General features: G+C 38.9%; 1 protein-coding gene across 4 annotated transcripts in view; it reads right to left on the minus strand.

Moving 5' to 3' along the window:
- Opcml (opioid binding protein/cell adhesion molecule like) overlaps positions 1–13,159 on the minus strand; it is a 524,845-nt gene that overhangs the window by 228,676 nt on the left and 283,010 nt on the right. For all 4 annotated transcript variants that reach the window (XM_077797797.1, XM_077797795.1, XM_077797796.1 and 1 more), the window contains exon 2: positions 10,499–10,731. In XM_077797797.1, coding sequence (XP_077653923.1) covers positions 10,499–10,731 — 233 coding nt within the window. The remainder of the gene's footprint in view (positions 1–10,498; positions 10,732–13,159) is intronic.

Consider the following 13,159-nt stretch of genomic DNA (forward strand, 5'->3'; position numbering starts at 1 on the left):
TTTTAAAAATCATGAGGAGAGGAGACACGATCAGATGTATGCCTCAGTAATACTTTAGCAACGTTGTTAAAATGAATTATAGGAGAGAGAGACTGAGGATTGGGTGTCAATTAGGTTGTGACAGTGAAAAGACAGTAGAGAATGAGATCCTGCACTTGATGATAGTGGTCGTGTGAACAGAAAGGAAGAGAATGATTTTATTGGACATGGCATCTGCTTTAACCGAGAAGCAAAGAGAAAGAAGAATCAGAGCTTAAGCCTAGGTTTTACATGAGGATGGTGTTTCCATGAATTGGAACGTGATTTAAAACAGGAGAAACAGGTTGGAGTCAAGAAGACAAATTCAGTGTGGAACATGTTAAGATAACACTGTGATGTACAGATTGAGGAGCTCAGGACAGAATTAGAAATAAGATATTAGAATTTGGGATGAAATTAAGGACTGGGAATGTAGATCCAGAGCTGATATTAACTATGAGAAAAAATGTATAATTACTCAGATAAATAAAATGGAAGGAGAGTAAAAAATTTAAGGTGGACAGATTTTTTTTTTTTTTTTTGTATCAGAGATTGAACCCAGGTTGCTTAACCCCTAAGCAATATCCCTAAGTCCTTAGGGCCTCTCTAAGGTGTTGAGGTTGGTCTTGCACTTGTAATCCTTCTGCTTCAGCCTCCTGAGTCACAGGGATTAGAAGTATGTGCCACCACACTGCAAAGAAACTAGACAGAAGTTTATTATGCAGAGATAACCTGACAAGGAGTGCTTACCTATGTGTCACTCTGAATCTGTTCATTTAAAGGTATGGAATGCAAGCAAAAGGGCTGAGGGCAGGCTTTCATTGTAGACTGAGCTGGGATCAAGCCCTCTACTTATAACCTGGTGGCCTAGAACAATTTCCTTAGTCTTTCTGAGCCTCAGTTCCCTAATTCAAAAAATAAAGAAAATGACCAAGTGCAGTGGTGCATGCCCATAATCCACACTGAATTAAAAGCTGAGGCAGGAGCGTCACAATTTTGAGGCCAGTCTCAGCAACTTAGCAAAATGCTGTCTTAAGAAAAAAGAAAGGAAAAGAAAAGATTAAAAAAAAAAAAAAACTCAGCATCACACTACAATGATACATATATACCCATGTTGATTACAGCACAATTCATAATAGCCAAATCATGAAATCAGTCTAGGTGTTCACCAATGGATGAATGGATAAAGAATATGTGGTATATACACAATGGAGTTTTATTTGGCCACAAGGAAAAGGAAATTATGTTATTTTCAGGAAAACAAATGGTATATAAGATCATTATGTTAAATGAAATAAGTCAAAATCAGAATGTCAAGGTTGCTATGTTTTCTCTTATTTGTGGAAGCTAGAGAGGAAAAAGAAAAAGAAAGTTGTGTGTATGGGATCTCGTGAAAATCAAAGGAAGATCAGTAAAATGAACAACAGGGATTAGTGGGTGAGAGGAGGGGTGAGTGTGTAATTGCTGGGGAGTGATATTGACCAAATTATATTGTGATATTGTGTGCATGTACAAATATGTAACAAGCACAAATTTTAAAAAGTGTTGGGGGGGGACTGTGGTAAAGTGCTGCAGGGTTCCATCCTTGGCACAGAGAGAGAGAGAGGAGGAGGAGGAAGAAGAAGAAAAGAAGGAGGAGGAGAGGAAGAAGAAGAAGAAGAAGAAGAAGGAGGAGGAGGAGGAGGAGGAGGAGGAGGGGGAGGAGGAGGAGAAGGAGGGGAAGGGGAAGAAGGTAGGGAAGGGGAGGGAAAGAGATGAGTGGAGAAAATTAGGGAAAAGAATCCCAACTTCTGGTGATTAACAGGAAAATATGATTGGGTCTTGGGAGTTAGCTCCTAGTATGAAGAAAGCCCTGAGTTTGATCCCTAGTACAGTAAAGCAAATAAACCCTGAAAATGGAATTGGGTAATATCTCTAAAATGATTGCCATAGTTTATGATTATTAAAAAATAAATCCTTGAATCCTTTTCCTATGATAATCTTACTTCACTTCCATTGCTCTTCAATTACTCTACCTAGAGAGGAGAATTATTAGTGAAAGAATAGCCAAAGGGGTTTCAATATGCTTGTAAAGAACCAAAATAGGAACAAGAATTATGGACAGTTATTGTTGTTAAGACACTATGTTTAAGTGTAAATGTCAAATTCCCCAAATATGTATTTACTTGCTACATGTAAGAAGACATTACTACTCTATATTCCATTAGTCTTGATATTAAACTATGACCAGCCAAACTTGTGAATGGTGAAGTATACTATGTGACTGTTATTATAGTCATATGTTACTATTGATGGTACAATGGTACATAACATATGATATGAGAGTCATGCTGAACTTTCATCTAAACATTAGAAGACTTTGTAGACATTTACTAATTTACCCTTCTTCTAAGGTACAATTGCTCCTTTGCTCTCAGCAACAGGAACATGTGAAATCAGATTGCTGTATTTACCAGACCTACCCGTAGACTGGCTTCTTAGGAAATAAGCTCAGATCACCATGTAAATTGACCAGAACTGTAACAGGCATTTTAATTTTTCCTTCATCTCCACATCAGTGATGATTTTGAGAACAAGCTTTATTATGAGTCTTCTGTTTATTTAATTGTATTGCAAAGAAGGCAGATGACAAGCCCAGGCCTTGACACTTCTCTTTTTGGCTTCTATATGTATCACCAAATCACTGGCAGCACCTTCTTGGATCAGGTTGAAGAGAATTTCTGCTTTTGCTCAAATCAAGCCCACACACTTTCCAAGCCAGGACTCTCAAACAGAAGGGCTCTCCTCTTGGCAGTTAGAACCAGTCATTGTCAGCCATGGCAAGGAATTTATCCCACACTAAATTTTGTTTTGGTGTTGTTCACCTTGGAAAATATCATCTCTTATTAGTCTTACGATCAATAGAATATAAATGTTATAAAATGAGGATGTCCCCCCATTTCTTTTGTAGCTGGAGGCTGAACCTACATGTTTAGTGGAAGGTGGGATGAAATTCAAGAAGCTACAGAAGAAATAGCCAGGAGGCCTGTGAAAACCTGAGTATGTGTGTGTCTGTGTGTGCGCGCACACAAACGCATGCACATGCACACGCATGTAGCTGTGGGCTTAGCGCCTAAGCAGAGCAAAACAGTCTCACATTTCTCCTTACAATAATGAGAGAAGACGACTGATAAAAGGAGAAATCATCTTTATTTATAAATGTGTTTTGAACTATGTTGTCACCAACTATACAACACATCAAGAAAGGTATCGCTACCCAGGAGATTTGGTGGCAGCAAACATCAATTCTGTGCTGGCTACAGGAGGTGTCAAATTTAGGTAATAGCTGAGTAATATGATGTGAGAACAGGGATAGATGGTTGTCCAGAGTACTAGACTGAGGGTCTCATTCTACCTGAAGGTAGGAGAACAGGACAGGCATAGAGGGAGCCTGCAGGGCGATACCCTTCTTGTGAAGGAAGATTCTCAAGATATCTTTTCTTATAGGATGCAGAGGGTATTCTGAAGACAACAGGGCATTTTTGAGTCCTTCTATGTTGTAGTTGCTTCCTTAGTTACACTAACCCTTCGATAAAGGGTGGATGGATGGATGGATGGATGGATGGATGAATAAGTAGACAAACACACACACACAATACACCCCCCACCCTCCACCCTCCCACACACACAAGTAAAAACATTTGATGTAAGTTGTGGAGCTTACAAATGTAAGAGAGGAACTGGGAAGGACAGATATCTTATTTTTCCAACTTCACTAACCAAAAAAGCCAAGAATGCTCAGTCACCTCTAACTAGCAGTATCAGCAAATCCTAGGAACCCTAGAGAAAACACAAATAGGAAAGAGATTAAGATCAACGTTCTCATTGCTCTGCCAGAGGGTAAAGGTAGAAGATATAAACGGTAGAAGATCCTGGTCACATAAAATTTCTAATACAATTTATGTTTAAAATAAATAAAATGGTATACCTAGAAAGGACTTCCATACCATAAATTCAGCCCTGACATTTCAAAATCATGGAAATGAAACCTAGAGAAGTTCTTTAATTATTTTGCTTGCATAATGTTTTATTTGTACATATATATTGAATTTGCAGCTTAGGGACCCTTGTCAAAATATTTTTCTTCCAAGTGGAAATACATACACATACACACAGGATTAAAGAATGCACATATGCACATAAATAAAACCAAATTATATTAAATTCTATTCTTCATCCCAGGAAAAGAAGCCTAGTAAAGCAATGTCCTGAAGACACAGGCTTGAGATGCTCAAAGTTGAGCTCAGGCTGTGGAGTGAGTGTCCTCACGCCCAGACATGTTCTCTTCCACTCTTCCACCCTGCCTCTGTGAAGAACAAGTATGATTATAATTTAAAAATAGAGGCTGAATAAATTACATTTATTTCAGGTTGACTGCTTGCTTTTCTTTAAGCTCATAATTACACATGTTAATTTAAATGACTCTCTAATATTTGGGAGAAGAAGTGGAAATAACTGAATAACTGGCAAAGAAAGGGAGGGAGGGAGGGAGAGAGAGAGAAAGAGAGATTTGTTACAAAAGAAAAGTTGAAAATAGTTAATTCCCTAAAGAAAAGCCCTGTGTTTCTGTCTCCCTTACCCTACTGTAAACACTGCAGGCTCCCGATGCCCCCACCCCAGAACTGTCTCCTTGATATCCCCTCTTCTCTGTAGCAATCTAGAACTTTTTTGTTTTGTTTTTTCTTACATAGGGGAACATTTGCCTGTCAATCTACTTAGCTCTGAATTAGTAGTATGGTACAGGCAAAACATAATGCTTGGATATAGAGTAAAAACAACTGGCATTGAAAAGATGGTTGGCTACTTTCTAGCCAGTCTGATTCTTCCAAATCATTTTCAACTCTCTGCATCTCAATTTCTTGTCTTATGACCTGGTGACTTCCTGCTCTGTCTTCCAGGGCTTTTGTGAAAAATAATCCAAAGGGATAATGCATGTAAAGTGCCTTGTTGACTGTTGTAGTTTGATAGCTTTTTTCCGAGTAACAAAAACTTAACACAACTGGATAAGTGGAATGAAGTGAATTTAAAGTACTTAGTAGTTCCATTACCTCTAGCTAAGTTTTCAATCTTTCTAAGCCTCAGTTTCTGTTTTTGAAAGATGTGAAGATGATGTATATTTTGTAGGCTAGATATAAGGATGTAAGATGTAAGGTTAGATGCAAGCCTTATCTAAGATAAGGCTTATTATACTTAATTTGACTATGCAGAACTTGGCTGGAACTCAGGGAAATCTAGGTTTGGGCTGGTTGGGAAATCAGACTTCTTAACGTATTAAACTAAACTTGGCGTAACACCCAGTTTCCCCATGAACCGACTCTAAAGACCCAAAGTCTTCCATATATATGGAAAGTGCATAAGCTTGCTGTGGAGTCTTATATGTGAGAATTCATAAGAATGCATCATTTTTAACCCTCTGAATAAAATTGGACTTCATCAAAGGTGTCCATTCCATGAAAGAAAAGAGCTCACAGTAAATAGATTTCTAACCTAGCCAAGAGAGAAGATTGAGAATATCAACATTAGAGGAACAAAAACAGACTTGGCCTTCCTGTTGCATCCAGCCCTCCCTAACAAACACCAGCAACAGCAACACACCACGGGCAGGCATAGATCTCTGTGTAGTTTCAGAAGGCTGAAGAAGTAATGATGATTAGAATGACAATTAGATTCTGGATCCTCAAAGGAGCCAGGGTTTTCAGTACTTACACAGGATAAAGTGGAAACATTTAAAATGTGTATCCCTGGAGGCTTGAGCTACTAGAAAATTAATTATCTTCTTCTTCCTTGCTCTCAGCCTCTCTATACCATTTATGGTAGGTTTGGAGTCCCACCCTCATTGTTAATTCCCTTTGCTGAACTTTGTAGTTTTGTCCTTAATTTCTGTTGGCACAATGCAATGTCGATAGCAGAAAAAAGAGAAAGAAAGAAAAGAATTCACAGAAAACCTGGGAAATTTCTATCAATCTGGAACAGAAGTAACTGGACATGGTTGACAGAGGAGGGCATTGGTGTGTGCTGGAGAGACACTAACCTTGGAGTCATATGGCTGTGGTTCAAGACCTTTCTCTGCTACTTACTCACTGGGGGCCCTAGAGGGTCTCCTAACCTCTGTGAGCTGTGGTTATCTAATTTTCAAATGGAGAGAACATTCAATACACTCCAACCTCTCAGGGCTTGTTGTGAGGATCAAATGAGACAGAGATTGTGACTGTCTTTGTAAGTGCTAAATAAATGCATGGGTTTCATGTTATCCCTGCTATAAAAGACCTCCTTATGCATCACATTCAAGATCTCTTTCCCTCCAAGGAACTTTCCCCATTGCTGTCTACACAATGTCATGGGGACAATTTCAGACTCACCCCCCACCCCTGCCTACTTGCAGAGGTGTCATGATCACCATGCCAGTGTGCTATCACAGTGGCAGAATCAATCCATTCTTCTGCTGACCTTACAAACAAACATTTTCTCAGTGCCTATATTGCCTCACACAGCATGCTAAATCTACTTTCAAACTAGTAAATTCATGTTGAATCTCAAATACCCCCTAAATTAAACCTGTGCCCTTATTCCATAGTACCAATGTGATCTCTGTGTTTTCTTTATCCCTAAACCCAGTGAGCCAAAAACTGTTCTTTCTGAGTGTACAGTATCCAACCTCCCCAGTTGCTATAAGACCACCAACATTACCCCAATCTCAAAAATATGGGTGATATCATTTAATCCTTCTTCTTTAAAGGCACTGAGATCAATGTTCTCCATTTTCTTGGGAGAATATCTCTTCATCACTTCTCTATTTCTACAGGTGGACTCACAGTCCGCTCTCATCACAGCATTTAGATGGTGGGAGCAACCTGTAGCCTCTCCTTGTTCCTCCAGATCATTCCAGACAAATGCCAGGTGGATTTTCCTACCCTGAATGGCCTGATCACAGTGGCACTCCCCTTATTCTGGGTTTCCTTAACACCTATGTATGCCTTCTAATCTCATTACCACACATGCTCACATGGTGACTTGAAATGATCCTTTCAGTGGCAAAATTACCTCAGGTGTCAGTGATCAGATTTTAATGAAGACAGCTTCTTGCAAGGAGATGGACTTAGAAATCAATTCATCAGATATGTGGCAAAGGCTGCTTTATACAGTAAAGGACAGGCACTGAGGTTAGCCACAGAGTATCTCTCAGTTCCTCACATAGAAGGAAAAAGAAAATAAAGCTGGGAGTCCTGTGGGAATCATCTCCTCGTGCTAATGGCACCTAGTTGGCAGAAATTATGAGATATTAACATTCTCAAATGGACAAAAGATAAATAAACATTTTTTTAAAAAACAGACAAGTTGCAGCTCGGAAATTTTTCAGTTTTTCTCATTGCAAAATCAATATCCATCAGCAGTTTGAAATTAAAGGCAAGATTAGGCCTCAGTTTTATACACACCTTATTGTATTCCAAAAGCTTTCTACTCAGTCAGATAAATCTTCTTTAAGAGGATTAGGAAACTTTCATTATCTTTATCTAACCTGAACTAACACTAAGTCTAAAAAATTAATCTATAGACTGGACAAAAGCTGATAACTCCTGGGAGGAAGGAGAATGCTTGGGCTTCTGTCTCATTGAGCAGTGGGGTCTCTGCATCCATTTCTGTAATTCAACTGGTTTCTAATGTGAGAACACATTGTCACATTGCTACCAAGACAGAAGGGAGCACAGCTCCCAATTTCCTTCGGTGTTGCCTCTTTGAAAAGAGAAAGACCTATCTGTCTAGTGTTCCAAGAGCAGAGCTTCCCCTTCCACCTCTACTCATCCCGATGTTTGCATTTGGGATTCATAGGCTGCCTCAAATGGCCAGAGTCAAGGAGGGCTGAATCTGAAATGTGAAGACTGTGAGGAGCTGACCTTTGGGCTAGAAGAAACGGCTGCCTTGAATCTCCTCCATCCTCACACTCCTTCTGACTAGAGGCTGGGAGACCTCCAGAGAGATACCATAGGCTTCCTCATTCCTGTCCAAAGAACTGCTCAAAGTGCATTATAAAGAACATCATCCCCCAAAGCCCAACATCACAAACTCTTCATGGCCTGTATTGACTTTGATGTGCTTACACAGTCTGTCTCATTCCTTGGAAAGCAATAGCTTTGTTCTATTTGAGTCTGTTTCTGCACAGTGCCTGACAGTTATTTTTTATTTCAGTGCCACATTTCCTGAATGTGAAGATGACTTTGTTGTCCAGGCCACAGAAGTGCCACTGACATGTCATTTCCAGTGCTGAGAATCTCAGCTCCTCTGGAACCAAGCCCAGGTGGTAGGTGAAGTAGCTAGAACTGTCCCATTTCCTACATTCTCAGAAACTTTCTGCAGACATTCCAGCTCATCTCTTACAATTATCCCACCAAGTGCCTCCCCCATCCTTTGAGATGTATCAGATGTGACTGTTGTCTTTATCTCCAGATGTTAGGCAGTCTTGTAGCTCCCCAAAAGTGATCATTGCCCAGCTATTCCCCTGGATGGGACATGAATGGAGAATGGGCACAAGAAGCACCTAGAGGTATCTGTCATATGGCAGTGTCTGTATCTGACAGCATGTGGGGGTGAGAAAAGGACTCATAGGATGGATGGATGCCATGCTTCAAGCAATATGGCTGTCCCAGGGACTGCTGGGGAACAGAAGTTGCAGCAAACAGATCCCTGGTCCAACACATCCATTACAAATTGCCCACAGAGGGGCTGGGGATATGGCTCAAGCGGTAGCGCGCTTGCCTGGCATGCATGCAGCCTGGGTTCGATCCTCAGCACCACATACAAACAAAGATGTTGTGTCCACCAAAAATATTGAAAATAAATATTGAAAAATTCTCTCTCTCTCTCTCTCTCTCTCTCTCTCTCTCTCTCTCTCAAAAAAAAAAAAAAAATGGGCCACAGAGGCAAACCTGGATGCTGTGCTAGCAAAGAGTTGCTCTGTTCAAAGAAAAAAATGGACATTCTGAATTGTGGAAGTGACTTAATGTGAATAGATACTAATACCTAATGAGTCACTTGCCATGAAATCAACTGAAATGAATAGGATATTTTTAAAAAAAAAGCAGAGATGAGGAAATTTTTAAGCAAAGATGTAGTACACTCTCATAATCTTAAAGAAAAAAAAAACTGTTGACTTGTTGGCAGATGTGATGTTATAAAAGGAAGTTGCTAAAAACTAAATTACAAAAGGAGATCTTAAGAGCTCAGTGTATGTCCCAAAGATGTCAACCAAGGATGCTCTGAGAAATGTCCATCTAAACCTCTCCTTTGGTGGAGGAGGGATGTCCCTCTAGATGATGGAATTTGTCTGCTTGGAACTTAATCCCTACCATGAGACAGTATCTCAGAAAATGTTTTGCACAGTGATGGCAATTGGATCAGTTGAAAATAAGTTCATTTTGATTGCTGCCTTGCCTCCAAAGGGTTCTCAAATTCTCACAAATTCTACCTGAATGAATTTTTAATTCTTAATATTTAGTACCTAATATCTGAGATTATGACATTTCTTTAATTCTGTGTTTTTATGCTACGAAGAGTAACTTAAATTTAAAACTATTTTAAAAAGCAAACATGATACTGTGCCTGATCTATACTAATTATTAATTAAAGAGAGAACGAGAATTCATCTATTCCTCCCATGCTCCCTCTGGCAGAGGGGTGGGAGGGAAAGAGAGAAGGGGCAGGGGATTAGCAAGGATGGTCGAATATGATATACATCATTATCCAAAGTACATGTATGAAGACACAAATTGATGTCAACATACTTTATATACAACTAGAGGTATGAAAAATTGTACTGTATTGTAATTCATTCCACTGTCATTTTTTTTAAAAAAATCAATTAAAAAAAGAGAACAAGCTAAGCCATTCTACCTATGTCCTATATCTTTTTAATTACATGTATTTGCTTCCAACATTGACATGGAGATATTTGACTAATGCTCCTCTTGGCTCTAGGCTCCATTGTAGAAATGAAAGAGTTTAAACATAGCAGCAATGCCAGGCAGAAACTTTTTGACCAACATGAGGGTCCAACTCAGAATATGCACAACCAGCAGCTATGCAAAAATAAAGTCACATGATTTCACATCAACATTAGCCTTTTATTATAAAACAATACTCGAAAGGCAATAAAAAGTGTCTTGAGTGCTACTGCATTCATATATCATTGAATATATCATTCCCCATCTCTAGCATGCTAAGTTACTTAAGAGGTTTAACTGGTAAAGACAAAATAATTTACCATTGAGAACAGAAGGACTAGAGACAAAATATATTTAAAAAAACTTTCAAAAGATATTCAGTTCTCAGTCTATGTATTCAACAAAGCAAACTTTTGTGCCTTTTAACATTACAGAACAAAGACTAAGATCCCTCTTCCCCTCCATCACTGAACAGAATGTCGGCCCTTGGTCCAGGTGTGACTTACCTTGCACTATGAGGTGGACCCGGGAAGTTTTGGGATGATTGTCTGTCTGAACAGAGCAGGTATACGGACCTTCATCATACACATCCACGTTTTGGATCATGATGCTATATTGGGTCGGTGTGTTGACTAAGATGATCACACGAGGGTCTATGGACCACTTGTCATTGCCAGCATAGAGGATTGTGCTGCGGTTTAGCCAGGCCACCCGAGTGACCCGATCATCTATGGTACACCTGTGAGTGACATGGGGATAGGATGGGGAAAGAGAGAGGAAGAAAGGAGAAAGAGAGAGATGATAAGAAATTATATTATCAATATAGTAGTGTATATCAAGAAGTAAATGAATTTACATAACAGTGCTACAAGGAAACAATCAATTATATATGAAAAGTCCTAAGTATAAGGTAAGAGAGGTTTGAATCATTCTGAAGAACTGATGATGCAAAATCATTTCTATTTGATGTAGGAACATATTATGTGAATATCTTCATTGCGCACTTGGTTTCCCTCTTATTTTCCCCTTAGGCTTATGTGAAAATTAGTTTATATTTCTTGAGCACATTTACCATCTTGTGGGAGAAATGGCCCAGAGGCACAGGGGTGCAAAAGTGGATCAGTATTTCAAATAGGTCACAGATAATCCACAAAGCAAATACTTAACTTTTAGTTAATCAAAACTTGAACTTATTTACTTCCAGACCTCCCAGGTGTTGATAATCTCCTTGTACCCCTAAGCTGCCCAAAGCCTGTGAACTACAGTTTATTACAGGGATTGTAAAATTCACCTTGGAAAAGCCAACATTTTCTGAAAAAGTCATCATTGCCTCAAGATTTTAGGGCAGGGAACACAGAAACTATCAACAGCACACCCCTTCCTTTATGTACTTTTCCCTCTGCCCAGTTGAGAATGAAAAGAATGTGATTTTCAATGTGGAGAGTCAACCCCCTACTCCGCCCAGGCTATATATGCAAATGGAATTTGCTTGTTGATATGTATGACCTGCAGGCTATCAACCCTCATGCAGAAATAAATGTACCTGCAGGTGGGGAAGAACATTTGCAGATGTACCATAGGAGTTTGAACATGAAAATAGAAACAGGAGAAAATGGACTCCTTTATAAAAGTGGGTATGCTCTGAAGGACCCTGGTGTGCTTACTTGCTACCCGTGGCTTTGTACAGACATATGCAATGACAAATAGCAATAATGACCTAGCACGGAAAGGAACCTGAGAACTCCAGGGAACAAAAAGGCCTTAACTCACTATATCTGATCTATCACTCAATATACAGCAGAGATCCTTCAGATAAGGTTCAGAGATAGGAGAACAACAAAGAGCAGGCATTGGCAAAGAGACCAACCTGACATTGCCTGAATGACCCAGGGTCTTGAAAAACCAAAAAGACAGCTTTTTTTTTTAAGGGGTCAAGAAAGGTCCTCTCCCTCACTGGTAGAAGAGATAAAAATAATGCTAGCCTCCAATTACCAATGTTTTCTTCATCCCAGCCCACCTGTCACTCTGCAGGTACTGGTGACTGTGAAGTAGGGATGGAGTGGTTTTCATAGGGGTGCTGCCTTCATACTGTGGTAAGGAAAAACTGTTCTTTACTAAATCCTTTTTCTATTTTTCCATACTATAAACGCATAAAAACAAATAAAAAGAATGTTTAAACATGTGATCAACAGAAAGTGAATAATATATGTGTATAATACAAAGATCACAAAAGAAATCAAGCTTGTCTTTTCTTCTTCGTCAACTTGCAGTGCCCTTAAGTTCTTGTTTCATGGACATCTTCTCATAGACATCTATTCACATGTATAAAGCTTGTGTTGGCTTGCTTTTCACCTGAAGTACATTCATGTGCTTATATTCCTATTGAAACTCTAATTACAGATCTAATTCTGAATCATTTCCAGGCAAGTCTCTCAGATCAGTGAGGTGAGTTTTGGAGGTCCAGTTGCATTCATTATTGGAACCTGATAATTAAGGTGCCATTGAATGATTCTTTCCTATCCTAACGGGTAAATCACTGGTTTAGGTATACCTCCATATCCTGGGGTCCTAGTGAATTTTTGTGCTCAGTTTTCTTTATTCTTTATCAATCTTCCATTTTCCTTATGAAAACTGAAACCCTAATGGATCTTCCTTGCTCCTCACTTTCAAAAACATTTCTTAGAAAAAAAATAATGAAATTATTCCTTCTCAGTTTTCAATGATTAATAGAGACTAATGTAAAAGATTTCATAAGGATGGTTATATTTTCATAAAGACCAAATCTCTGTTTCAATACCTCCTCCAAAAGAATGAAGTTCTAGTAGCAGAATTCCAGGAATGGGCATTCGTTAGAAGTGGATAAAAAATTGGGACACGGTGAAGAGGGTCACCTGCCAGTCTCAGGTACCATACATATCCCATGTGCAAATATTTTTTTTAAATTTTTATTTTGGTTAGCTATGTAACCCGTTACACATGTGTAAATTGGCATAAAATTTATTTAAATTGTAGTTTCAAAGGATTTATTTCTTGGCCAGTAGAGAATATGTTCGTTTTAAAATGTAAAAAGTCACAGAATTCCTTGTGCATGTGTGAACATCTGTGTGTTCAATGAAATTTAAACACCATAGTGATTGACACTCATGATTATCCACTTTCAAAATACA

This window comes from Urocitellus parryii, chromosome 4 (genome assembly GCF_045843805.1).
Source record: "Urocitellus parryii isolate mUroPar1 chromosome 4, mUroPar1.hap1, whole genome shotgun sequence".
Taxonomy (NCBI): domain Eukaryota; kingdom Metazoa; phylum Chordata; class Mammalia; order Rodentia; family Sciuridae; genus Urocitellus; species Urocitellus parryii.